The sequence below is a fragment of the Rhynchophorus ferrugineus genome, unplaced genomic scaffold, assembly GCF_030347505.1.
Source record: "Rhynchophorus ferrugineus isolate W39M unplaced genomic scaffold, kcgeb_rfMv2 rfM6, whole genome shotgun sequence".
Lineage (NCBI taxonomy): Eukaryota > Metazoa > Arthropoda > Insecta > Coleoptera > Curculionidae > Rhynchophorus > Rhynchophorus ferrugineus.
This window is the reverse complement of record NW_027472585.1, coordinates 43,531,617-43,558,932: the sequence shown is the minus strand read 5'-3', so window position 1 is coordinate 43,558,932 and position 27,316 is coordinate 43,531,617. Positions and strand designations below refer to the sequence as shown.

Sequence of the window (27,316 nt, the reverse complement as noted above, 5' to 3'; positions counted from 1 at the left end):
ATAGATCATTTGATGTGGGACTATTACAGGTGCAATCGGCTGAGGCGAATATAATATTCCAACTAATTTATTATTGTTTTTATCAATATGTATAAATAGAGAGAACAAGCGTTATACCTACGCATCAGTTTGGGTTTGTTAAGAAACATTCAACTATTGACCTGGTGCATAGAATAATAGATGTAATTGAAAAAGCCTATGAAGGTAAAAAGTATAGTTAGCTATGTTATATTCTTAGATGTGGCACAAGCCTTCGATAAGGTATGCCTTTGTTCATAAGCTACAGAAACTGAGGATACATACTTTATGCATGCATAGGATGCATACACTGCATATACAGCTTCATTAACTTCCTCCTTTTTAGCATATAAATTATTTTTTATAAATGAATATACACAAATTTGATAAATAATTGATTTCATGTTCAAACTATATATAAGGAGGGAAATTGATTTTTTTTTGAAAGAACATATTTTATTTAAAAAATTATTGAATAAAATGAAATAACCAAAATAATTTCTATATGCCTTTCTATTTTTATAAAAACACCCTATTTAAATTAGTTTACATATTTGAACAATTAACATGAGCTTCAAGAACCATATAAATAAACGTTACCATAAAAAATAGCAAAATCGTTTAGATCAAACCCAACCACTATAGTTAAAATCAAACGAAAAACCCACGACTATATATGAAAGCAATGAAAGTCTCGTAAAAATCTTCAAATATGATCAACTATGATCGCGACTGCAATTTCTACTACTATTTTTGATCCACAAACTCCATTAATGAATTGACTACCTCGAGCTTTCGATTAACATATTGTCCATTTACTAGTCTAAAACGAATAGATGATCGTACTTTTCAGCTGAAAGAAATCTCAGTCACTACATCATCATTTCTACAAAACAATAATTTATTTACTTATACTGTAATATAATAATGCATTGTATTTTCCTGGTCATTAGATCATTAGCGTATCGTTCATACTTCAATATTTTGTTTATTTGATCCAGGTATACTTTTGTCAAGAAATGTAATTATTTCATAGTATCAATGTACACTGTTCTTACATCTTAGTAAAATTCTATCTAATTTCGACTTCTCTGATTCCCTGAATTTCACATTCTTCGACTTTTACTCTCAACAAATTCTGGTTACATCTTAACTATAAAATAAAATTTAAATCATTACTAAAATATATCATGTTTAAAATAAATGTGTAATTATTACCAGTTACTGCTACTATTTTTTGCTACTTTTCTTGATGGACAAACCTTATTAATGACTTGACTACTTCTAACATAACAAGAATCATTTCTATCTCTGTTCTTGTTATCATTAAATTTTGGAAAATTTATTCAATGTTGTTCAAATGATGTTTTATACGTTTGCCGGATAACATTCCCACTATAGTTAAAATTTATGCTGTTCGTATCTTATATCTTTTAAAGTTTTTTTGCTGTTTTGACTTGACACGAAAAGAATATACCGCCATTAAAAAAGAAAGGCAATATAGTTTATTCTTTTCTATGGTTTATGGTTTTCCATGCGGGATAGTGCCAAATCCGGAGATATTTGTTAAGCAACGTATCCTTAGAACATTTTATCGATCCAATACACTGAGCTATTGCAGTCTTATATTACAGCCAGAATGTTTAATACCATTATTACTTATATGCAGACGTTGCAAGGAGATATGAATACTTGGATAACTCTAGAACAGGTCACAGACTCAAAAGAATCAAACTATTTGATCTTGTGTAGTGTAATGAGGTGCATTTAATAGAAAAACAGTAGTGTCAATACATAAGACTTGGCTAATTTTGATTTTCTAATATTTAGAAGTTCAGAGAAGGTTTATAAGGCGAGAAAATATGAAATATTTTCGAGGAAATTATTCAAAATAGTGTGAAAAAAGTTGTGGCGACTGCCACGACCTTTTAAGCCACCAGGAATTCATCAACAACAATTACAAACGTTGGCAACGCCGGTGGATTGGTACCATGCAGATCCAGGCTAGAAGAGACCATCACGATGACGTCTCGTTCTCTTTTCTTTTCTCCATCGCCTTGTAATAGTACCACTTCCACAGCGCTAGCGTACTTCCTCTACCTAACCTAATATCCTTTCAATTCTCCCGTCGACCACATGTATCATTTAACATTGAAATAAACAGTATTTCTTCAACCAATGTTTTCAGTTCTCGTGCATATTCCTTCCAAAAATAGTAGTGAGTGTTCTGGCGATAAAAAACCATCACGACGACGTCTCGTTCTCTTTTCTTTTCTCCATCGCCTTGTAATAGTACCACTTCCACATATTTCGACCGACTGACCGACCCGACGAACATTCGTTGAAATAAACAATTTGTGACCCCGTGTTTTCACGTGATATTCCTTCCAAAAATAGTAGTGACCAACCAGGCGATAAAAGACCATCACGACGACGTCTCGTTCTCTTTTCTTTTCTCCATCCCCTTGTAATAGTACAACTTCCACAGCGCTACCGTACTTCTTCTACCTAACCTAATATCCTTTCAATTCTTCCGTCGACCACATGTATTATTTAACATTGAAATAAACAGTATTTCTTCAACCAGTGTTTTCAGTTCTCATGCATATTCCTTCCAAAAATAGTAGTGAGTGTTCTGACAAATAATCGCAGCGGTTCTCTTTTCTTTTCTCCAGCCACACATTTCGACCGCTAGCGTACTTACCGACCCGACGAACATTCGTACAATTGGTGACCCCGTATCATTTAACGTGAAATAAACAGTATTTCTTCAAAGTGACCAACCAAAAATAGTAGTGAGTGTTCTGGCGATAAAAAACCATCACGACGACGTCTCGTTCTCTTTTCTTTTCTCCATCGCCTTGTAATAGTACCACTTCCACAGCGCTAGCGTACTTCCTCTACCTAACCTAATATCCTTTCAATTCTCCCGTCGACCACATGTATCATTTAACATTGAAATAAACAGTATTTCTTCAACCAGTGTTTTCAGTTCTCGTGCAAATTCCTTCCAAAAATAGTAGTGAGTGTTCTGAAAAATAATCGCAGCGGCAGCCACACATTTCGACCGACTGACCGACCCGACGAACATTCCTACAAAGTGTTTCTGCCACTGCCATCTATAGTCTGCTGACACAAAGAATTGACATTTTTGTTGGTTTTGTAAAATTTTTTAATACTTAATGAATACTGGCTGTTAATATTGCATCATCTTCAAGAGCTCCTATTGAGATTTCTGTTTTTTGCCATTTTTGTTGGCATATACACAAAATGACCAGAAATATCTATTTTCAAGGCGCAATAATTTTTTATTAGGTAAGTGAAAGGCGCTATATTTATGTCTAAAATGTCAAATGCGTTATAGTATGGAATCACTGCAAGCACATTATTAGAATTATACGACTTCGAAGCCAGCTGTCAGAATAAATTGAAATTTATTTTTCTCGTAAGAGGTAAAAAGTGATTTGTTAACCGTTTCGTATAATTCATTAATGGCGAAACCTAACCTTTAAAGTTTCCCTCAGGTACGAGGTAAACTTCCAGATCTCAAATCAATAAAAAGCCAGAGATATGGATGAAAAAGAAGACGCGTTCTTTTTGCCCGACTTGAATTAGCAAACAGGTTGATTTCCGAAAAGTTCAAAAATGACAAGTTAAATAAATCTAGATTGAAGCTGAAAAAGAGGCGCGCCAAAAAAGTTTCGAATTTGTTTCTAGGTCTCTGTTCGTCTGAAAGACTTTTTCGATTTTTATTTGTCGAGTATGATATCGTATTTTTTCGTTATTTGGACTTTTCAGATCTGTTAATTCGTTAATTTATTTTATCTAACGTTAAGATGTTAAAACTAATTAAAGTTTTAAACCAGAGAATATTTTGTCTGATATTTATTTTTCTTATATCGTTTCTTTTATTACATCTTACAATAGATATATTTAGGACAATCTTAATTTACAAATTAAGTTATTAATACTGTTTTATTGTACTTGTGTGAGTTAATAACATCAGTATGAATTTCCCAAATTAAAATTAAATAAAAATAACTTAAACTATAGTTAACAGTAACGCATACATTTCATACAAATTCGGGTGGTTTGATTTGCTTCAATTTTTGCACAGGAAATTCTTTTTCCTTTGCGTTGTCTAGTAGCTGCATTGCTTTCACGTTGCTATGATTTATTATTTTTATTACGTTTCATTCAAGTTCTAATGCGAAGTCTTCTTTCTTTAGTTTGTTAACTCATATTTGTACCTCATAAGTATTTTCTAGATTTTATTTTTGATTAATAAATCAATATATTTTTATTGATCTTAGGTTGATTTGGGAGTTTCTTTCGACTAATGAGTCTGCTCTACTTAGTTTTCTGTCTAAAATGATGTTAGTTTTATAAATGGTGATTTATTTTTAATATAATAGGCTATACTAATTTTGGTTGTGATAACTCCTTATTCAGTAATGTTTAAAATGCCGTACTTTGTATACGTTTGAATGTTTTCCAAATATTCTTTGCATTTTTACTTTATTTTATTTGGTATTTAATTTTATGGCAAAACAACATAACACAATTTGTCAGAAACTATATTTTATTGGAATAAAATTTGAAATTTAATCAATTTTGTTGTAACCCAATAATATTAATAATCTACACCTTATTTTCTTATTTTGATTATCTGAACAGTAAAGGTCTCTTTGTAATGCCATTTGAACAATAATCTAACAATTTTATATTTGCTTTAACATACTATTTTATTTTATGAAAAGAAGGTGTGACTTATTGAACAGTATTATAAAACGACACTGACGTTTTTTGTAATATTTTACCAAGTATTTACTTTAAATTGATGGTCTACGGATGGGAAAACTGAACTAATATAATCTGCCTTGGGTGACCGTTCATCTTTAGGCTACTTCAGTCCGCCTTTGGTGTTCTTTGGTGAACGGTGATGTTTGTGTAGGGAACCCAGGGGCTAGAGATGTTTTTCAATGTTCGATTATTTATTAATTTGAATAGTTTATAGTTAGGAGTCTTTAAGTAGCTTCAATCTCTGATATTTTTCCCTGAACTCTACTTAACTACACCAAAAAATTCTTCTAGCAACTACGCAACGATTGCGTTAGTGATAAGGAATCGAATATACTCAATATATCGATTTTAGTACTATTTAAAACAAAAACAATTTACACAAGTGTTACTTGATTTGTGATCAGTTGCTTCAAAGGCCAAAAAATACATTGTAGATTAATTTGAATGCATTATAATTATTATGATGTTTAAGGAATTATAAACGATTGTGAAAATGATGTTCAAAGCAATCAAATACTATTTATTTGATAAATAATATTCTGCGAAGAAAAACGAAACCATTTCAATTAACCAGTCATCTATAAATCGCTCGGAACGATCCGGTCCCATCAACAGAGAAAAAGAAACAATCATGAAAATCAATGATAAACGATTTAAGATTGTCCCGAAAAGAATTACAATCAGAAAAATGATCTATAGAGCAAAAAATAATATACGATACAAGTTCCCTAATAATAACAGGCATTTTTCACGATAAGTACTCACGAAAAGCCCTTACCTAAAATTACTTTTCCGAATGGCTAAAAAAGAAAAACGAGCAAACAAATAATAGGAATTTATAGCTTATGTTATAATTCCGGTAGGAACGTCCGACATACAGGAATAAAGGTCCTCCTCTCGGCCTCACAAGATAATAGAAATTTTATTACGTCCTTATGTCATTTATCTTTTATCAAAATAACAGAGGGATTTCGCACGAATTTCGAACGACTGTTGCGCGCTGCCCTGCTCTCTTTCTCTCTCTCTCTCTCTCTCTCTCTCTGTCTGTCTCTCTCTCTGCTCAGTTTGTGTGCAAACGATTTCGATTTGGATCTCTGTCTGAGTCGGTATTGTTAATGGAGATGATAACAATAACAATTTTTTTATAACATTTTTATTAGATACGCTTAGTACAATCTTAATTATAAATTGATTTATAACTACATTTCATTTGCACTTGGATTAATTCATAAGCTCGAGAAAATACAACAATTTGTATTCCTCAATAATAAAATTATAATAACTTTTAGCTATAGTTTACACTAAAGGTATACACTTTATATAAGTTCGTATGGTTTGGTTCGCTTCAATGTCCTGACATCCTGCGCGCTGTCCAACAGTTGTATTGCTTCCACGTTAGTATGATTTAGTAATCTTCTTTCGTGTTTCAAGGTGAAATCTTGGATAACTTCGCAAATCCATTTGACTTCCAGCTCATTGTGTAGTTCTTCGTTGGTTAGGTAGCGATAAGCATTGGTAATTAATCGAAGAGCCTTGTTTTGATAGCGTTGAACAACTAGTTGATTTGAATTTTTAGTGTAACCGCATATGATTTTAGATCAAGTTGAGAGTATCTTCCGACTAACCAGTATAGATGTTTTATTTAGGTTCCAATGTGTTTTACTTTTTGTCTAATATGATATTTCCCAGTTAATCTACAGTTAAGATGGAGGATCTACCGTCCGAGGAATTCAGCTGATGCTGCTTGAGGAATCTGGCATCCATTGAGTGATAAAATTAAGTTTTAATTATTTCGACATAATGCAAAATTAATGTCGACAGATGTGGAATTATTAAGTTGAATTTTCCAATCTTTCGTCCATTTGTAGATTTTGTTGACTGCCACCTGTACTTTTTCTACTGCCCTAGGCAGAGATATGTGGTTTGCCATAATAATTGTGTCGTCAGTAAAGGTTTCAAGTAGTGTTTCTTTTGTTGTTGGAATGTCAGCAATGTAGAGCAGATATAGGAGAGGTCCTAAGACACTATCTTGTGGAACTCCAGCCGAAATAGTTTTAAATGTCGAGAATGCCATTTCGTGCGATACTCTAAATTTTCTTCTGATAAGATATGACTTCAGCAATTAACAATAGTTACGCGGCAACAATTTGCTCATCTTACAGATTACTCCCCAATGCCACACCCGATTAAAAGCTTGTGAGACATCCAGGAATATTTCGGGGTAGTATTTCTTTTCCTCAAACGTTTTTTCAATAACCCCAGTTAGTGCACTTGATCGATTGTTGAATGGTGATTTCGAAAACAATACAGGAAATCTGGTATTATTATAAAATTTTTAACACGTTTAAATATTAGTTTCTCAAATAGTTTTGATATTGCAGGTAGCAGCGAAATAGGCCTGTAAGATTCAACTTGTTCTGCAGGTTTGTCAGGTTTTTTGATCATAATTATTTGTACCACCTTAAAGCATTCCGGAATATGCTTCAGTATTAAACAGGCATTAAACATATATGTCAACATGATGAATACTTTTCGTGGCAGTTCTTTCAATAATCTAGGTGAAATGTCATCTATACCAGGTGCTTTTTTAAGATTGAAGTTATCAATTTCAGTGGCAACTTCCAATGGAGAAATTATATTTATATCTACATCAGGTTGATAAACAGGAGATGTATCCATGGTAGATTCTATATCATTATGTTGAAATATGTTAGCTAAGTATTGTGTGAACAACTCAGCTTTTTCATCGTTGCGCCGAACCCATTCATTTCGTTCATTTTTAATTGGCGGTACTCGAATAATTGTTCTTTTAAACCTTCGAGTTGTTTTCCATAGCGAAAACAGTAATAATGTTAAATGTTATACGATAATGTTAAACTTATTCTAATAATTAAGAATGGAGATATTCCAAAACAAATTGCTTTCGTATTATAAGTGTAATTACTAATTTTCGTAGAAATAACTAAATACTAATTAGTAGCCAATGACGTAATGGTTTCGTAAATATCATTTGGTACGTTAATCCATCGGATAAAGATAAAATTCTGCAAATATATGTGTTTTAGGATGAAATAAAGGAAAGTACTTGTTGAATTTGATTTAGAACTTATAATTTTTAAGATATGTAACATAAATCGAAACCTACATATTTTTTGAAAATACATGTTGCATTGTACAACTGAAGAACCATAAAAAAACTATTATACTACCATTTGATTCTGCGTAAAATTCTTTACAATATCTATTATTTTCAATAAAGTGCAATTATTTCAACGAAATTGGCATCAAGAAACCTGGTAAAAAATCGCGGGTTTTCACTGCTATATATTTTTAAAAAGTACCAAAACGTTTACCTCCCATTTCAAGATAGGGTCCTGAAAATATATGTATTTTAAGGCAAAAGAAACAAATATCCATGTCAAATTAATTTAATATTTATAATTTTTAAGATGTATGACATATACACAAATCCACTCTATTTGAAAATTGACTTTTCATATGTATAGTTTAAAAATTTAAGGTTATTCATGAAATTCAAGGTAATTTTTTTATAATATATATAATTTTCATTATTACTTGCGATTATTTCGATGGGAAGTACAGTAAACATGTTGAGAATGGTTAAAAATCGCAGATTTTCACGATATGGAAGATCTGTCAAATATTTATTAGGCAGTACAAAAACCAGCATACTATTATACGAATGTACCTATATATCTATATAATCTCTGTAGTTTTCATTAATTTGTGACAATTTAATTGAATACTACAGCAAAAAACTTGAAAATTGTTAAAAAATACCAGACTATGACTCTCCAATAATGATAAGACCAAAAATATATATATTTTGAATGGTGAGGAACTAAAATCAACGTTAAACTGTTTCAATGTTTATCATTTTCAAAATATGTGACTAACAGATATCCACTAATTTTTTGAAAATACTTTTCAAAGCATAACTTTAAAAAGTAAAGGCTGTATGAAAATCAGTATACTACCATTGCATTCTACATACATTTGTTTATATCCATTATAATGTTCATTAACCTGCAATTATTTGAACGAAAATGGCAGTAAAAAACTTGAAAATTGCAGAAAAATGTAAATTTTCAAGACTATATATATAAGAAAAAAGTGTCAAAATGTGTTACCCCAAAAAAAAAAAAGTTGAAAAAAGCCCCATTACCATATTGGAGATAGAGTATTATTGACTGTTAAATAAAAATATCTGGACAAATGCTGATTCCTAAAACAGTGTTGATAAATAACAAGAAAAATATCCTGCCAGGCTCACCAAAAATTGAGTTTTAACGCCGTAGGAGTACCCACGAAGTAAGTCATATTTTAATTTAAAAATAAATTGAATCAACTTTCTTAAGGAGAAAGCCCCAAAAAATATAATCACGTGGTTACCGACGCCACGGGCGTGTTTTCTTATATAAGATTCCTCCTGCGCGGTGCAGGATTTAAATCAGGGACGCGGAAGGTTGAAGGAACTTCTAATGCATCCGCCTAAAAGCGTTAGTTAAAAGCTGGCGCGACGTTTGTGCATTAAAAGTTTGTTATTCGGAAGTTTTTGTTAGGTTTCTTCATATATATCGTCATCACATATATTTTATATGCGTTTTCTATATATATATATATATATATATATATATATATATATATATATATATATATATATATATATATATATATATATATATATATACGAGATGTTTTAAGCGTGGTTAAGATCAATTCACAGTTGAAAAACAATTGAAGAAATGCAAAATGCAATACGTTGAACTTCCGGGCAGATTTTTGCAGCAGCTCCAAAAAGATATGGATACAAATAAAATATAATGGTCTGAAAAGAGTGTCGTAGCTAAGTGAAGAGTATTCAAGGTTCTATATCATCAACAGTACTATATTGGTTGGAAAATAGAAACTTTCACCAGGTACCAGTTAATCTAGAGCGTTTTATGAATAGGTTTTGTTGGTAATATTCATACATCGTATTTTCATCAACAGATATTGCTGATCAAAATACTTGAAATCAGCTAATAACCGGTGCGGCAAAAGTACCGCTACCAGTTTGATTGCGCGTCATCTTGGTTATGTAACCTTTAGCTCAGTTTCGCTTTAACTATTGTGTTGTGTAGACGTCCAAATTTTATTATGGAAAATATACGCCACAAGAATGAGCAGAAATAACGACAATATTTATTGAAAATAATCGTTCCATTATTGCCACTCAACGGAAATTGTGTCAAAAATATCCTAATTGGCAAGTGCCTAACAAAACCACAATTTATCGTTTACATGCGAATTTTCGACAGTACGGTACGACAGCACACATGCCTCGTTCTGGTAGGTAATGGACCAGAGACATTAATTTGTATACGTGGTTCCCAGTAATTTCGCGAACTGGTGATTTAGCATAGCCAGCCAGATCTCTGGATTTAACAGCACCAGGCTTTTTTTATGGGTTTTTTTTTTGAATAAAAAGTTTATGCGAATTCAGTATCAGATGTTGGACCATGTTATAGTTGTAAATTGTAATTGCCTAAGTAGTGATGATCAGTATTCTATTAAACAATAATGTACACAATAAATTCATGAATTTGATAGTTTTACCAATTCACAGTTAGAAAACAAATGAGAAAATGTAACAAAAAAGTAACACCAAAAGTACATGGATGAAAATAATACAGAATGATCTAAAAAATAAGTGAAAAGGTTTAGTGAGGAATATTCGAAGTCCTACGCCATCAACAGTATTGTATAGGTTGAGATATTTGGTGCCACTTTGATAATAAAACACCTCATCAAAGGTTCAATATAAACTACTTCAAGTTCTGCCAGATTTATTTACCTATCTATTTTGAAAAGCCATGCTTTTTTGTGATGTATCAAGACTACAACAAATACTATTTTGCAAAATCTAAGAGTATTGAGACGTCTACTGTATGTCTTTAATAGCAGCTTATATATAAGATAACATATAATAAGTTAACAGTTACATAAATTGTTATCCTTTGGCTAGTTTCGACCTACATAACTACTCCACAGTCCATAATTTTTAGTTTTGTGGTTGATGTTTAGTTTAGTTTAGATTAAATATAGTGAATCTTGACTTTCGCTCTAAGTTTTTTGTTTTCTATTTAATTCATGTATTTCTGTTCAGGATTTTTGATATTTGAGTAGAATACTTTTAAATAAAAATTGTAGATGAACGAAAATCAGAAATCAACGATCATAAAATTATTGCTGTTTTCTTGTGAATAGTGAAGCTTTATACCGTTAGTGTATCTGTTATAGGTTATTAATGTGCAAATATCAGTTTATAAAAGTGCCTGATGGTTTTGACGTCTGACTTATTCAAATCAACAAAAGTAATTAATGTCAATAATTCAATTTTGAGGGTTCAGTGATATATAATATTCATCATTTGTCAGTTAATTTATTATAAAAATCTAGTAAATTAACACTAATAAGCTATTTGTTTGTATCCTAATTTGCTATGGTTTTAATATCATAATGTACTTATTTTACAACAAATATTTTGCTTAGTCTATCTTATTTATGTCACTGTTTTTAATATGCACTGAATTTTACTAACCACACTGAACTGAAACAAATGGTTTTATTCTCTTAATATTTTGATTAAGTTAGTATTATTTAGGAGCTAGAGCTACAATATTGATATGTTTATGGAGCCCGTGTTAATGTTTTTTAGGGCATGGTCTTTGATAATGTTATTGACAGTTGTTATTTTTAGGCTCTCAAGCAGATTGTCATTATAAATGTACTATTTAGCATCGACAATACCTCGCAGTACCTTGTATTGAAATCTTTGTATACTATTTCTACAACATATAGGATGGTGCAAGCCCAGAGTTGAACACCATAAGAACAAAAAGTCTTCAAGACCTGTTGGTATAGTATGGCTTCCATTTGAGTTTAACATCTGCAGTCACGCCAATATATTTGTGTACATTTCCTTAAGGAACTATTTGCTGATTTATATATACAGACTTGTGCTTGATTCTTTTTTATATACCATTTTTCTGTCCAGCATTGTATTTCGGCAATAGCTGTTTGTAACTCTTCGGTTGATTCAGTATTGCTATCTGCAATAGCTCCAAATATAGTAGCAATATTTTCATTGATTATAGGTAAGTCCCCAGCGTACATCATATAAACCACTGTTCCCAATACTTCTTGTGGCAAATTCTCTTGCATTTTTTTCAACATAGAATAGGCGTCTTTTTGTTTGACTCTAATTAAGTAATATAAGTTATATCTCAGTCAATCAGTCAATCATAAGATATTTTTCCTCAACTTGGTTTTACCGTTTTCAAATAACTTGACGTTATGACGCAGTTTCACCTAATATAATCTAGTGATATTATATTTTTTCGGTATATAATTGGAGTAGTAGTTACTCATGATCAATGTATTCTTAAATAATAATATATACAATAAAATTATCAATTTAGAAAAAATCTATCAACATTAATTTCAGAGCTCTCACAGAAAGAAGAAGAACCGCGAAAATAGAACTTGTTGAAAAATATCCTGCTAGAAGAACCCAAACATCATTCTGCCTCATAAGTAAAACCCGCTCGGTATCATTGAATTTGTCGAAAAACAACATAATCCAATAACTTGGCGTAATAACTGTCTAGACTTATAAACGGATACATGTATCTAATGTAGCGTACGTCGCAGTGCCCTGTATATTAAGCCGGGGGAACCACGAGGGGCGTCCATTAGACCGAACAGACGCCACCTGAGCACCGCAAGTCGTTGCTTTATCCAGAAAAGCCCCGGGGAATGCTTAGTTGCACCGAGGCATATTTTTGCCGAGGCCTATTATACAAAGCCCAGGCCGGAAAATCATTAAAATATATCCGGATGGGATAAACTTTGAAAATAAATTTATACTTTATATAGTTTTGTTTCGTTTTATACCTCCGGTCTTGGGGATTCTCGGTTTCGGATAATCCCACCTAACACAATCCGCAGATTCTCAAGGCACTTTAATTATGAACAGCTAGATTATTTTCAACATATTCCCACTACTTATTTATTATTTACACGTTTTTATCTAATATTAAGTAGGTTTTTGCCATTTAATTTAAAATTCTAATTAGGGTTTACCATGAGAATGAAATATAATTTGAATCAGAATAATGCTCTTATAATAGACAATTGTTTGCTTGCCATACATTGAATGTGTGCTATAGTTTTGTCGCGTGCAATGTTTATACGAATAGCTTGACTCTCTAAATACCTGATTATCGTGTATCGTACAATTTAGAAGATCTATTTCTACTAAAATTTGCAATCAAAAAAGTTTAATATGCTAACGTTTTGTTGTCGAGTACCCGAGTTCAAACCCGGTGTTGTTGGAATGTAACAGTTTTTTCTTGTGCCTGATTTATATTATTTACACTTGTCTATTTAATTACTAAAAAAGGAAGCACTTATTTTGCTACCTTGTTAGTAGACAATTATGAATAGAAATTGGCAGTGAGAGATTAATATATCTTTAAACATTTTGGTGTATCTTAGGGTAAATGAATATGGGAATGATGATGAACAGATGATTGATGCAGTAACGAGAGTAGAAAAGAAGATGTTTTAGAGGCTTATCATGTGGAATAAAGAGCAGCATAATTTAATGATAAATGAGAAAATAATTCGATGCCAAAACCTAGTACTGGACTTAACAATAGAATTGTTGAGTAGAAAAATTGAAGAACGCTGCAATCTATCTGTATTTACATTTTGTGCATTGTTTCACCACCATCAAAATATGAATGTTCTCCCTCTCTGTTATTTTTTCTTACCAATCAGAACAAGATGATATTTATCACAATCTTTTAAATTCGCAGTCTTATAAATTAATATGATCATACTATAATAGACTAAAATCAACGATCAAAGGTTTACTTTTTTTACTAAAAAATATTTTAAGTTGTTTTATTAAAATACTAAATTTTTATTTATTTTTTCCGTCTCTTTCTTGCTTCTATCTACATGATAAAGTTCGTACTACAACGCTGTATAGCTTGAGAATTAGTGAAAAAAATATTAAAGTGTTGACAACTGAGGGATCGCTGGTTTTTGTAAATCTGAAAAGGATTCAGCTAGAGCCAGTGCAGGAATTCAAGTACTTGACTAAATAAAGACACGAAACAAGACTAAGAACCACCTCTTTCGAACATTCGTTTTGCCAGGGTCTTCTGTGTGGTTCCAAGGCTCGGAATACTGTTACAGTCTGACACCTGTAAGTTTGAGATCTTTCAAATGCGATGTTTAACGAAAACTCGCTGTGTTTATTACCGATATCATATGAAGTTATTTGTTTAGTATGCGGAAATCAATGTACAGTTGAGGAACAAATTCAGAGATGCAGATTATAGCGTTTAGGACTGGTCTGTCGAATGAAAGGTAAACAATTTCTTCTCTAAGTTAGTGGAGAATAAATAAAATCCTGTGGCACCAACAGCAGCATATTGCGTTGATTAATGATGAGTGTTAATTATATCTTGCCACGTTATAGACTATAAGAAGCACCTTACTTCTTCACGAAAATATTACTAACACCATCTTCTTGAAATCATTTTTAATCAAGAATATCCTCTAATTAAAAAAGCGTTATAACTATTTCTGCTGGCAATTATATTTTTCTGTTCAAAATGTTATGTCACGTTACAGACTATAAGCATTTTATTTCTTCACGAAAACATTACTGACGCCATCTACTCGAAATTATTTTTAATCAATAATGTTCTCTAATTAAAAAAAACTATTTCTGTTGACAGTTATATTTTTCTATCCAAAATGTTTTGCCATGCTATTGACTCTAAGGAGCACTTCACGGAAACATTACTAATGCCGTCTACTTGAAATCATTTTTAATCAAGAATGTTCTCTAATTAAAAAAAAAAACTGTTTCTGTTAACAGTTATATTTTTCTATCCAAAATGTTTTGCCACGCTATTGACTCTAAGAAGCACTTTATCTCTTCACGGAAACATTACTAACGCCATCTACTCGAAATCATTTTTAATCAAGAAAGTTCTCTAATTAAAAAAAATTAGCTATTTCTGTTAACAGTTATATTTTTCTATCCAAAATGTTTTGCCACGCTATTGACTCTAAAAAGCACTTTATCTCTTCTCGGAAACATTACTAACGCCATCTACTCGAAATCATTTTTAATCAAGAATTTTCTCTAATTAAAAAAAATAACTATTTCTGTTGGCAGTTATATTTTTCTATCTAAAATGTTTTGCCACGTTATAGACTATAATAAGTACTCTGCTTCTTCACGGAAACATTACTAGCGCCATCTACTCGAAATCAGTTTTAATCAAGAATATCCTCTAATTAAAAAACACTTTAATTATTTCTGTTGGCAGTTATTTAGCGTTTTTTGTCGCCATATGTCAGTTTTAAGTGACATTAAGCGCCAGCCGTATCAAAATGATTAATACCGCAAGTTTTTGCGACTACACTAATACTAAAAATAAGACCCATTAAAGTCTCGTAATATAGAAATGACGCGATCAATCTCACATAACAGTTGATCGTTAAGTACTCTAAACTGCGTTCATTTATTTACTCATTAATTCGCAGCCAGTTTGACAAATTGCTTGCCTTAAAGGAAATTGAGTTGTTTTTATTTGCCAGCCGCCAAAGTAATCGTTCCGCCAAGAAATTTCTTAGAGGATAATTCGCATCATTATTCATATTTACGCGAAATAATGTCTCTATTAGCTGAAAAACTTTTATGACGTAGGCGCACATCCTATAAAAGGTACTAGAATATTTGTTTTGTGAACTCAGTTTAAATGTTATAGTTGTTATAAAGACTTTAAGTTGATTACAAGAGTATTTTCCATAATCATTTTGTCCTTATTTTGTTTTTTTACTTTAGATAATCAGATTGCTGATAAATCGTTGAAAAAATCGATGAAATTCTTAAACATATCGGGGCAGAACTTGCTGGTTCCCTGGTTGTCAGATGTCTTAAAAATTCTTTAAAATATTAGTGAAAATAATTGGAGGTTATAAGCTGTCAAAGGTTGTTTTGACGTTTCGCTTCTTTTGATAAATTTCACTCTGAAAATGCTAGAGTTAACAAACGGTCAGAAAATAATTTCAGAAGAAACTCTTAATCTGGAAGGTATTCTCAGAAAACTCAGAAACATGCAGTTCTTTGAGTGATAACTATTTCAAGATGTCATTCAGTAATTATAAATGAAATGATTGTGTTATTAAGTGATTATGGATCATGACAAAAAAATATTATCACAGACTACTACACCTTCCTCTCTATCATTGCATATTTGATCCTACTGAATTGATATAGAGCTGACAAAGAATTAATATAATGGGTATGTTGGTTGATTAGTATACACAATGAAACACTGCCTTCTGATCTTGTGGAGAGAAGCATTATCTACAATTACACCTTTGGTTTGGATGAGCTTTCTCAGATACAGAAGACGAAATTGACAAATGGTGGTATCGTGAGCAAGTCTTCGATAGATTAGAAACTAACAATTTAGTAATTGACTTGAATAGTGATTTTGATAGTGAAAGTGACAGTGACTCAATGAAACTTCCTTGATGTGAGCTTATGGCTCAATACTTAAGTTATTATTAAGAGAAAGTGACAAGAGTGGAAATAACTAAAGATGTGTTTATAGTTAATTGTAGAAACGATAAACGAAAACCAACTATAAAAACATTGTTGCAAAAACAACCATATTGCGTGCAGAATTTGTATGAAATTCTTCAGACTACACATGAGCATTTAATTCGAATGTGTGAAGGTAAGGTGAATACTAATTATTATACAGATAATATGGCAAATCTGTAAGGTGTATGCAGTGATTAAATCGTTTATTCAGGAATCATTAATTATCATTAATAACAGAAGAAAATAAGAGAGACTTCATAATAAAAAGTGGGATAGAAACATTAGAAGCGAAGGTAAATATGCTCTCCATTGAAAATACAATACATTACTTCGACATAAAATTGTTAACTTGAAGGATTCTTGGTATAGTTGAAATTAAAATTTTAATATTTTCAGGGGAAAACCTATACAATTGTATTTATTTTTTTGAAATCAAATAATGAAAGTCGAATGTAATTATAAGTTTTTCACGAATGGATGAAATCTGGCCTAGTATCTGCCACAGAGGTTCTGCAATATTGGCCAAAAAGTATGGCAGGGCCCGCACTTTACCAAAACATCTGCGACTAGACGTTTACAGCCCAGTTAAAGTTCGGACTGCTGGAACAAGCCACTTACCTCCCCCATATATGATGTTTGCGTTCCCTTTACCAAGGGCAAAAAAGCCTATTTGAAAACAAATCATTTAGAAGCGATTGATTTATCTGAATAAAATGGGCCTGTGTACATAGGACACATCTGACTGGCATGTGACGTCCTCCGAGGGAGTCAAATTGACGAAGTTAGATTATACACAAACTGAACAGTTTATATTGTTTACAATTAGTTGGAGGTATGAGTACACAGAAAACACATGTATCACTATATAGCAAGCGTGTAGTATATGTAAATATGTGTTAAGTTCTTTTGGTTTACTAAAGACAGCACATTTTATATTTTTATATATTATTTTGAAGTGTACCATGTTATAATATTGTATTAACATCTGATAGATGATTCACAATAAACATGGTTATGTTTTTACATTTCTTAAGTTTATAACGGTGGTTGGAGTTACTTAAAATGTGATGTCGTTTAGATGATAAATCATTAATTTTATTTTTTTATCATTAACGAAAGAGTAAATGAAGAAATGGTAACAATACTGACAGAATAAATTTGAGATAGAGTGAATCATAATATAATAAAATAACCTTAACCTACAAAGTATTGCGTATACTATGTATTAACATGTGATAGATGATTCACAATAAACATGGTTATGTTGTTGAATTAACTAATATTTAAATTACATTTTTAAAAAACATTAAAATCGAAAGGTATGAAAGATTGTCTTAACATCTAAACTTTGGCAAATTACATATTAATATTATTGGTTATTGAACTAATGAAAATATTCAATTGGTTAAAGAAGTGCGATTCTTCTTTATAGCTATAAATTATTTACAAGGTTCATTGACAAGAATATTTAGAATTATGGAAATATTTCTCTATACATAATGAACATATTGAAATGTGCAGGATGCAAAGAAGCCATTTATATACCACATCTAGTTTCTATAGTTGTAGGGCTTGTAGGTCTATGTTATTGAGGTATAATTGGTTAATAATATATAAAGAACTTAGAACAAAAAGAATAATAGCCGGCTTAGTGGTGCTGTGGTAAAGGCGACAGGACCGTCCACCTACTGTTGCGATAGTCGCTGGTTCGAATCCTATCTAGGCATGGTCGTAAAATAATGTTCGTGATTGTGTGATATTTGTGATTGTCCTAGGTAAGAGTGCAAAATCCGAAAATGATCCCAGTCACGCCAGTAACTCGGCTGGGTAAGACCGGATGTCTTCTGGGATGATTTTTAAGTTGGTCACTTGCCAGTTAGTAGGCTTAATGCCGAGGAACGTTGTTCGGAGCCCACGTTAAACTGTAGGTCCAGTCCAGATAAACCACTAGTTGGTAAAAGGAGACTTATAAAAATATAAAAACGGAATAATACCCCAGCTCACATACCTCACAGTACATTCTTCTATCGTAAGTAAGTAATCGAGAAAGCCATAATATTTTTTACAATTTTCTTATTATTTTCGAATTTTTCAAAAAGAGGTAACATTTTAAATGTTGTTCTAGTTTTACACTGATTCGAAAGAATGGAAAGAGGAATGTATAGAGAAGGCTCGCGCCAAATTATAAGTAAATCGGTTCAGTATAATTTGAGATATCATGTTAAATGTCGGAAAAAACATGTTTAATATTTAGTTTTTAGATGCCGCGTCACTATAACAGGTATATCTCCAAAAATAACTTAAAATTTCAAAAATCCTCTTAAATGCATATTCTTAAAGACTTAAGCTCTGAAAATCTAAGGAAAAAATCTATTGTTTAAGATTATCTATACTCGAATACCCTCTTAGTATAAAATATATCATATACATCCATCAGCACTTATTAATAGACTGTTTATGAAAACATATATTCCAGAAATAAAAATAAATAAACTGTTTTTCAATTACATGAAAAAGTAACCCATATAAAAATATATAAATATACCGTCCTGGGAATTTATTTTATTTGCTCATAATGTTTCCAATTTTATAATTGTCGCTGCAGCGGCACCATAAATATCTGAACTATTTTATTCCGTTCTATTTTATATAAATATTAGAAATTAAACGCGTACATTCTGGTCGAGCGCACGACAAATTTAATATAAACATTTTTGGAGGATCCCGACAGTTTTTTTTTGCGGTGGAAAAATTTAAATTGCCGCATTACCCTGTCCGTCCCGCCGCCCTTATTTTATAAATTTAATTTCAGTTGTATTATTATTTTAATTGGACACGATAATGAAAATGTCTCCTGCATGCCCAGGAGCATCGCCATTATTTACGTGATCGGAGAGACAATGGCAAAAAAGTACCGAATTAAAAGTCGGAAGAACTCTCCCGCGTTCCCGTGTCACTTGCCAGATCCCGACGATTTTCCGGGTCGGATCGTTTTCTTGTCAAAATTTTTGTTTCCTAGAATTAGAACTTGTGGTGCGTTGGTCTCGCTAGAACTCCAGAACTGCTAGGCGGATTTGGCTAATTTTTGTATTGTTATATTTGTAGAAGTCCAGGGAAGGGGGGCGTTTTTTTTTTATTCAAAATTGGCTTTATTGATGAATAAAGCAGGCCATATAACAGGTTATTTGAAAAGTCACCCGCCTGACACATAGATGGCGCTAGTAGAATTAAATCCTTATGTTTTTTAGTTAGCCCTAACCTTCAAAATATGCATGTATAAATTCCACTGCTGTCGGATCATTAGTTTGTGAATTATATTCATTTTGAGTGAAGCAACTTTTGTTATTGTGAACAAAAATGGATAAAAAGGAATTTCGCGTGTTAATAAAATATTGTTTTTTGAAGGAAGAAAATACAGTTGAAGCAAAAATTTGGTTTGATGCCAAGTTTCTGGATACTGCTCCAGGAAAATCAACCATCAAGGATTGGTAGGTTAAATTTAGACGCGGTGAAATGAGTACCGAAGACGGTGAACGCAGTGGACGCCCAAAAGAGGTTGTTACCGACGAAAACATTTAAAAAATCCACAAAATGATTTTGAATGACCGTAAATTTAAATTGAATGAAATAGCAGACACTCTAAATATATCAACTGAACCTGTATATCATATCATTCACGAATATTTGGGTATGAGAAAGCTCTGTGCAAAGTGGGTGCGCTCATTTTTGACCAAAAACAATGACGAGTTGATGATATGGAGCAGTGTTTGAAGTTGATCAAGTGTAATAAACCCGAGTTTTTGCATCGATATGTGACAATTGATGAAACATGGGTCCATCATATCACTTCTGAAGTGCAATCGACAGTCATCCGAGTGGATTGCATACGATGAACCCGCTCCAAAGCCTGGGAAAACGTCTGGCAAGGTTATGACGTCTGTATTTTGGGATTGGCATGGAATAATTTTAATTGACTACCTTGACAAAGAAAGGACCATCAACAGCGACTATTACATCGCGTTATTGGACCGTTTGAAGAACGAAATCGACGAAAAACGACCGCATTTGAAGAAAAAGAAAGTGCTGCTTCACCAAAATAATGCACCGTGTCACAAGTCAGCGAAAACGATGGCAAAAATCCATGAATTGTGCTTAGAATTGCTTCCTCAACCACCGTATTCACCAGATCTGGCCACCAATAACTATTTCCTATCCTTAGATCTCAAAAGAATGCTCGCTGGGAAGCAATTTTCGTCGAATGAAGAGATGATCGCCAAAACTAAGGCCTACTTTGAAGCAAAGGACAAATCGTAATACAAAAATGGTATCGAAAAGTTGGAGGGTCCCTATAATCACAGTATATCACCCTTGAAGGGAATTATGTTGAATAAAAAAACTATTTTTGCCAAAAAAATGTGTTTTACTATGGCAGGCCGGGAAATTTTCAATTGACTTGTTATATTCTAACGGATATTAGGAATACGCTATGGATAACTTACCTTAATTATATCGGTAGCAGCATAATAATTCTCAGATGGTAGGACGCCATTAGGAGTATTATTTGGAGCTTGATAATTCTGCACATCGTACGTAGGTGGTCTTGATGTCGGGGGCGGAGGCGGGGTCAAGTTATAGAACGAAGGAGAAGTGAATTTCATTTCTTCCTGGAAACTGTTTACGCTAGTGAAATCTGCAAAAAAATCGTAAAAATTTTGTTTGTTATAGTAGCGAAAACAGTTAATCGTTAATGATAATATCTGACTAAACGTTGCCACGTCATCATATTATTCAGGGAGATTAGTTGCAATTATCTAAAAGTGTTTTCTATTTTCCATCTAAAATATCTAATCCTTACGGCATATATATTTCAAAATAACCATGATAAACAATATTGCTATGTCTTTTTGTTGTATAATTTGTTATTCATTATGTTATATATATAGATTGATTTCTTGCATTATAAAAATATATATTAATTTTTTACTGCTCTTTTGCCCCTAACCGCAAGTGGTAGGTAGATCGTCATAACATAATATATATAAATAAAAATTATAGTCTATTCAAGGTTTTTTGTATATACGTCATCAAGATGTTTAATGTATTACCTGTCAGAATTTGTAAATTCGTTTCAGAATCAGACAATATATTCCTTCCCATTTTATTCTATTTAAAAGATACATAATGCTGTCTGATTAGTTCGAATACGTGAAATAATGAACCTGTCAAAGTCGTCCTGTTGTCAGACGGCTGCAATTCTTGAAAGCAATAGTGAGAAGAGGTTATACTCTTACCTATAAACTATTGTGGCTGTATAATTACGTGTAGTTGATTGTACTATAATGTTAAAATAAATTATATTTGATAACAGTGTTTTTGTTTAATTACTTTATTTAGATTATAATTATGTTGTATATCAAAGCTCAACTTAACTAAAACTCAGAGTTGAAGCGGCAACATTGCAACATTGTGACGTTAGAAATTTAGATGACGTATGCACAAAATAACTTTGAATAGTTGTTATGGAAATTGACAAACCAAAATTTATATGACGAAATGTGTTCTAACAAAATCATTTTTCGAAGAAGATTTTTCTTTAATGTTTAGTTTTTTAATTTCATAACTTGTATATATATATATATATATATATATATATATATATATATATATATATATATATATATATATATATATATATATATATATATATATATATATATATATATATATATATATATCCTGGGAATAATTTCTAGTTAATTAATATTTTCGCATTCATAATGTTATAATTAAAAAGCTGAATTTTAAGCAACGTTCGTTATACCCAACACGGTTATCTTACGGATTTATTTGGGATCATTAACTTTTTTAAGTGGCATATGTCACGTTTCGTCGTTGTCAGACAGGCAGGAAAAATATTGTTTAACCCAGTAAAACTGTATATATAGGTATACATAGTCGCGGGTTACGCAGAAAGGTAAAAATCATTATTTACGGGCAAGGGTCATGATTTTATGGAAGTAGATGTTGACTGATGGTGCATTTATTTAAATATATGAAAAGTAACTTAAATTTAAATTAGGTTGCTTGGTCGAAACTAGCCTAACGTGTTTTCGTAATAATAAATAGTTTTAATACGTTCTTCGTTTAGCAACTAAATTAAGAAGTTTCATTCATTTTATTTAATTACAAGCTGCTACTTGCCCATTTTGCTGAGCACTGGATAAAAGTTGGATGGATCTAGGAACAATTTTCATAATTTTAAAATAATGATATAAATTACATAGATGATATATAAGATAATGTAATACAGCTGATGAAAGTATTACGCTTGGACTCGAAACTAGAAATTTAAAGGATTTACTTCTTTTGTTTCGAGAGACGTCAGTTGACAGCTTGTTTGGGAGCAAAACCTTAGAGATAAGGAGATAATTCAAGGGTTAAGGGTATGGTTATACTTACAATTATATCACTTGAATAGTCAATCACTATTTTGACTAGATTTTTAAAAGCTTCCCTGGGTATTTCATGATGAACCTAAGGTATATTTTCTAGGAACTTAACAAGGTTTTTCAGTGTGACTTTGATGATATTTTAATTCGGTTTTTTTTCGGTTTGATTTAATTGTTTGTTCCTAACTGAATGTGTTAAATTAGTTGCACATTTTAGTTGCTATTTTGATTTATACCAATTAAAAAACGTCATCTCTCAATCTTTTGTCAACATTGTATCTAAGTTATAGACGTAATGATAAGGACTTGTGGACAAATGTTTTGCCTTGACATATCGAATGATTATTTTCTACTAAGCACATATTTTGTAAAACAACATTGAAAAAAGAGTCTTGCTAGATTAGATTACTAAGAAACAGATACAGAAGAAAAATCAGTATTTGTTTCGTTGTAGTGGTAGTGATTTCCCTATAGTCAACAGATAATGAAGTTCAACGAAAAGATCATTGAGTAAATCGTCTTATATATTTAAATATTTATATATGGTACCCTTTTTGAGATATGGTTTAACGAAAATTGAACTAGAGAGCTGATATTATGTGAGACTTTTATTAAACAAGAACCATAAAATATTTATAATTTGTTCCCTGTGGAAATATCTTTGAAACAGAAACGGATAAGTACAAGATTAACAGTTATAATTTCAAGTTTTTTTCAATATCATTCTTTGATGATACTTATTATTCTATCAAGATTTAATTGTGTTATTGCAACACTTTAAAATAATCTATTTCTAATTAGTAGGGATGTTGTATAACTGTTTAGACATATGGAAAACGTATATAATATGATTTCGAAGCATTTCTGTTCAATATCATAACATTTACATATGACAGGACGCCTTTTATTTATTGACCATATAACAAAAGAGTGTTAAAAACGGAAATTGTGTAGCACACGTGTCCCGAATGATTTGCTCGTAAGGTTGCTCGATGTTACTTTCCGAACCGTTTTCAGCTAAACAAAATAAAATATCCCATTTCTTGCTTTTCGCATTTCGCAAATTTTTTATGGGATACATTTTGTTCGGTATCAAATACCCCCTGAATCTTAACGCGAAAAAATCGTTATCTGTTATTTTAGAAAGCTTTTGTGCGTTACTTATTCATTTCTAACGTCGAATGGGATCTCGGGAGCCCTTATTAGATTTTCCGATTTTCTACTTTTCTTAGGTCAACGAATCGAATTTCAATAAAATTTATTTGTACTCAAACACAAAAACGTATACATGTAAGCTAATATAAGGCTGTAGAAAAAATACAAGTTGTAAATGTACGGAAATAACTGGAAAATTCAGCTACAAATCTATAAATCTTAATTTTGCGTTGTGTCGAAATGATTAAAACGTAACTATATCATTTGACGGATGCCCGGTTCCTCAAACAGAATCAGCTAAATACCTCGGAATACATCTGGATGATAGGATAAACTGGAAACATAATTTTAGATAAAAAGCAGAGCAGATTAGATTCATAGTCAAACAATTGTACTGATTAATCGGAAGATACTCTTAACTTGACTTAAAATCAAAGACATTAGTTTATCAGCCAAAGGTATAAAGCCAATTTGACCTAGGGTGTAGTTGTACTAAATTATCAAACCAATTACTAATCCAATGCACTCAGAACAAAGTTCTACGACTAAGTACCAATGCTTGTCGTTACGTAAACTATTAAGAGCTGCACGATGACCTCGAAATAAAATGGATATACGAAGTGATCCAAGATTTCGCTTTAAAAAATGAAATGAGATTGCTAAATCACAATAACGTGAAAGCAATACAGCTACTGGACAACACGGAAGAAATTAAAATATTGAAGTGAACCAAACCATACGAACTTGTGTAAATTACAACATCATCCATATTGCATATCCTCTAAAATGAACTCACAATTTTACTAACAGTTTTAAACGCAGTGTCATTGATTATTCTTAAATAAATTGTGTTGGGCTGTTGATAATTATGAATATTAAATGTACCATATTCACTTGCCGGTCATCTGAGTGGGACAAGTTCTGTACACTCTGTTAGCCTCGAGAACCTTTAACTCTACTACAAACCAATTAATTCAAACATTTAAATGCAAATTCGGGCAGATTACAACTCTCATCCCTTGTGGAAATATGAAGTGTGCTTTATGGGACCCTTAAACTTGAATTAGGCTAAAAGGCAACGGAATACATGTAAGTATTTACCTACTCTAATAAATTAATTCTAGCTTATAAATTTAGATTAATTAGTTTTTGATGGAAGAGAAAACCGAGAACGGGTATCATTCGAGTTAATTAAATTTGCCGCGGGTTTTCTGGGTAAAGGGATATTATTTTGTTTGGGGTGGTACTCGTTTTCATAGTTCGTTTTTCTCTTGAAGTAATTCGCGCGCTGGAATAGGCGATAAAATAATGAACTCAGGTCGTTACTGAACCTAATATAAATACTTACATTGCCTAGTACCCCCTAATATTATTATCATTCTGTTGCTACTCTATTGAAGTGTCTTTTAACTACATATATAAGGTGGGACAAAAGTCCCGCTACCAGTTTGATTGTGCGCCATTTTGGTTACGTAACGATTACTTCAGTTTCGCTTTAACTATTGTGTCGTGTAGACTTTCAGATCTAATTATGGGTAAATATGCGCCATAAGAATGAGGAGAAATAGTGACAATATTTATTTAAAATAATTTTTCCCCCAAGACATTATTCGAAATTTTCTTGTGCCAGAAATGGAAGAGCAAGGACTAGAGGACATGTGGTTTCAGCAAGATGGGACTACAAGGACTACTACTTCCCACGAAGACTAATTTCGTGAAGTGGATGGCCCGCCAGATATCCGGATTTAACAGCACTAGATTTTAAAGAAAATATTCGTCACGAAATCGAAGAAATTCGGCTTCGGATGTTGCAGGATGCCATGAAAAATTCCTTAAAAATTGTAGCGTATGGCGGTCAGTATTTAGCCGATATTATTTTTCAATCATAACGAAAAAATAATATAAAGACCAAGTACACATTTTATGTAAACCAAAGTTACTTATTTTTTCTTTGAGCAATATTATAGGTAATCAAAAGTATAGCGGGACCTTTACCCCACGCTGCATATATAAAAAATATATGCAACTTTTTATTTTTTGTACCTATTCTTTTTATGTGCTTTTTTGTATTTCTTTTTCCATTTATTTCTATATTCCAACTAATTTCCTATGTTTCCCTATTCTCCATACTGTATTTTATAGTGCAATTGTTTCAATAACAAAGAAAAGGGACATCATATATTTAATAGTAATGAAAAATAGGTACATCTCTGTTAAATGAAACTAATTAAATGAAGTGAAGGGAAATGTAAATACACCATATTCTTTCTGATCCTCACTTGTTCTGATCCATCGAACATCCACTGTCTGGCTTAACAACGTTTGTAGTCTTGCGGAGGCTATAGCAAAATAATCATCAACGCCAATGCCAACAAGATATTCTTTCTTTCTTGGAAAGGAAAAATTGTCTTGTTTTTTTTGTGGTTTGTAAAGTTAATACTTTGATGAAAAAAAGCGGGGGTAAGAAATTGTTTTCCTTATTATATTCAGTTATCTAAACCCAAAGTTAATATGAATTGATTTACAAAATGTTACAGTAACAAAGAAAAGGGTTATCATATATTTAATAGTAATGAATAATAGATACATTAAGATCCAACTCTGTTAAATAGAATCAATTAAATTAAATGTTCTTAAAAATTAAATTACTTGTTCTGATCCACGGAGCACTCATTACCTGGCTTAGCAAAACTTCCATTCTTGTGGGATAACAAAAAAAATTTTTGTTATCCCACCATGTTTTGGTTTACAGTATATTTATTTCTGGACGAACGGCTATTGAGAAAACGTCAGTGAGAATAAAAAACAACACACTTTGTCGAAGATAAAAGGAACTTTATATCGAAGAAATTCCCGGGATGTATTTTTAATAAACGATGTTCGGCCTTTGAGCATAATCGTTTCCGAACATAAATATCCAGCAGGAGAGACGGTTTCTTTATTTCTCTCCCCCCATATCATATGCAAAAACTTATTTTCCACTTTAGGAGCTTTGACGGACAACATGACATTTTTCCTGTTTGGGGATTTAAATGGGCTGTTCTGCAAGAAAACTTTTCTATTATTTTGTCTGGAAGACGCTTTATTATTTATGTGTGACAGGTAAAAGGTAAAGGCGGGGGTATACGGCGAAGAAATACTTTTTTTTCGTTCGGGTTTTAATATCGAGAGAGGAAGGGGAAGAAAA

The 27,316-nt window shown here is 31.9% G+C and overlaps 1 protein-coding gene across 1 annotated transcript in view; it reads right to left on the bottom strand.

Moving 5' to 3' along the window:
- The window catches only part of LOC143197969 (discoidin domain-containing receptor 2), a 623,414-nt gene that overhangs the window by 66,430 nt on the left and 529,668 nt on the right, over window positions 1-27,316 (bottom strand). The window contains exon 13 of the mRNA XM_076406850.1: window positions 21,025-21,215. Within this exon, the coding sequence (XP_076262965.1) occupies window positions 21,025-21,215 (191 nt within the window). The remainder of the gene's footprint in view (window positions 1-21,024; window positions 21,216-27,316) is intronic.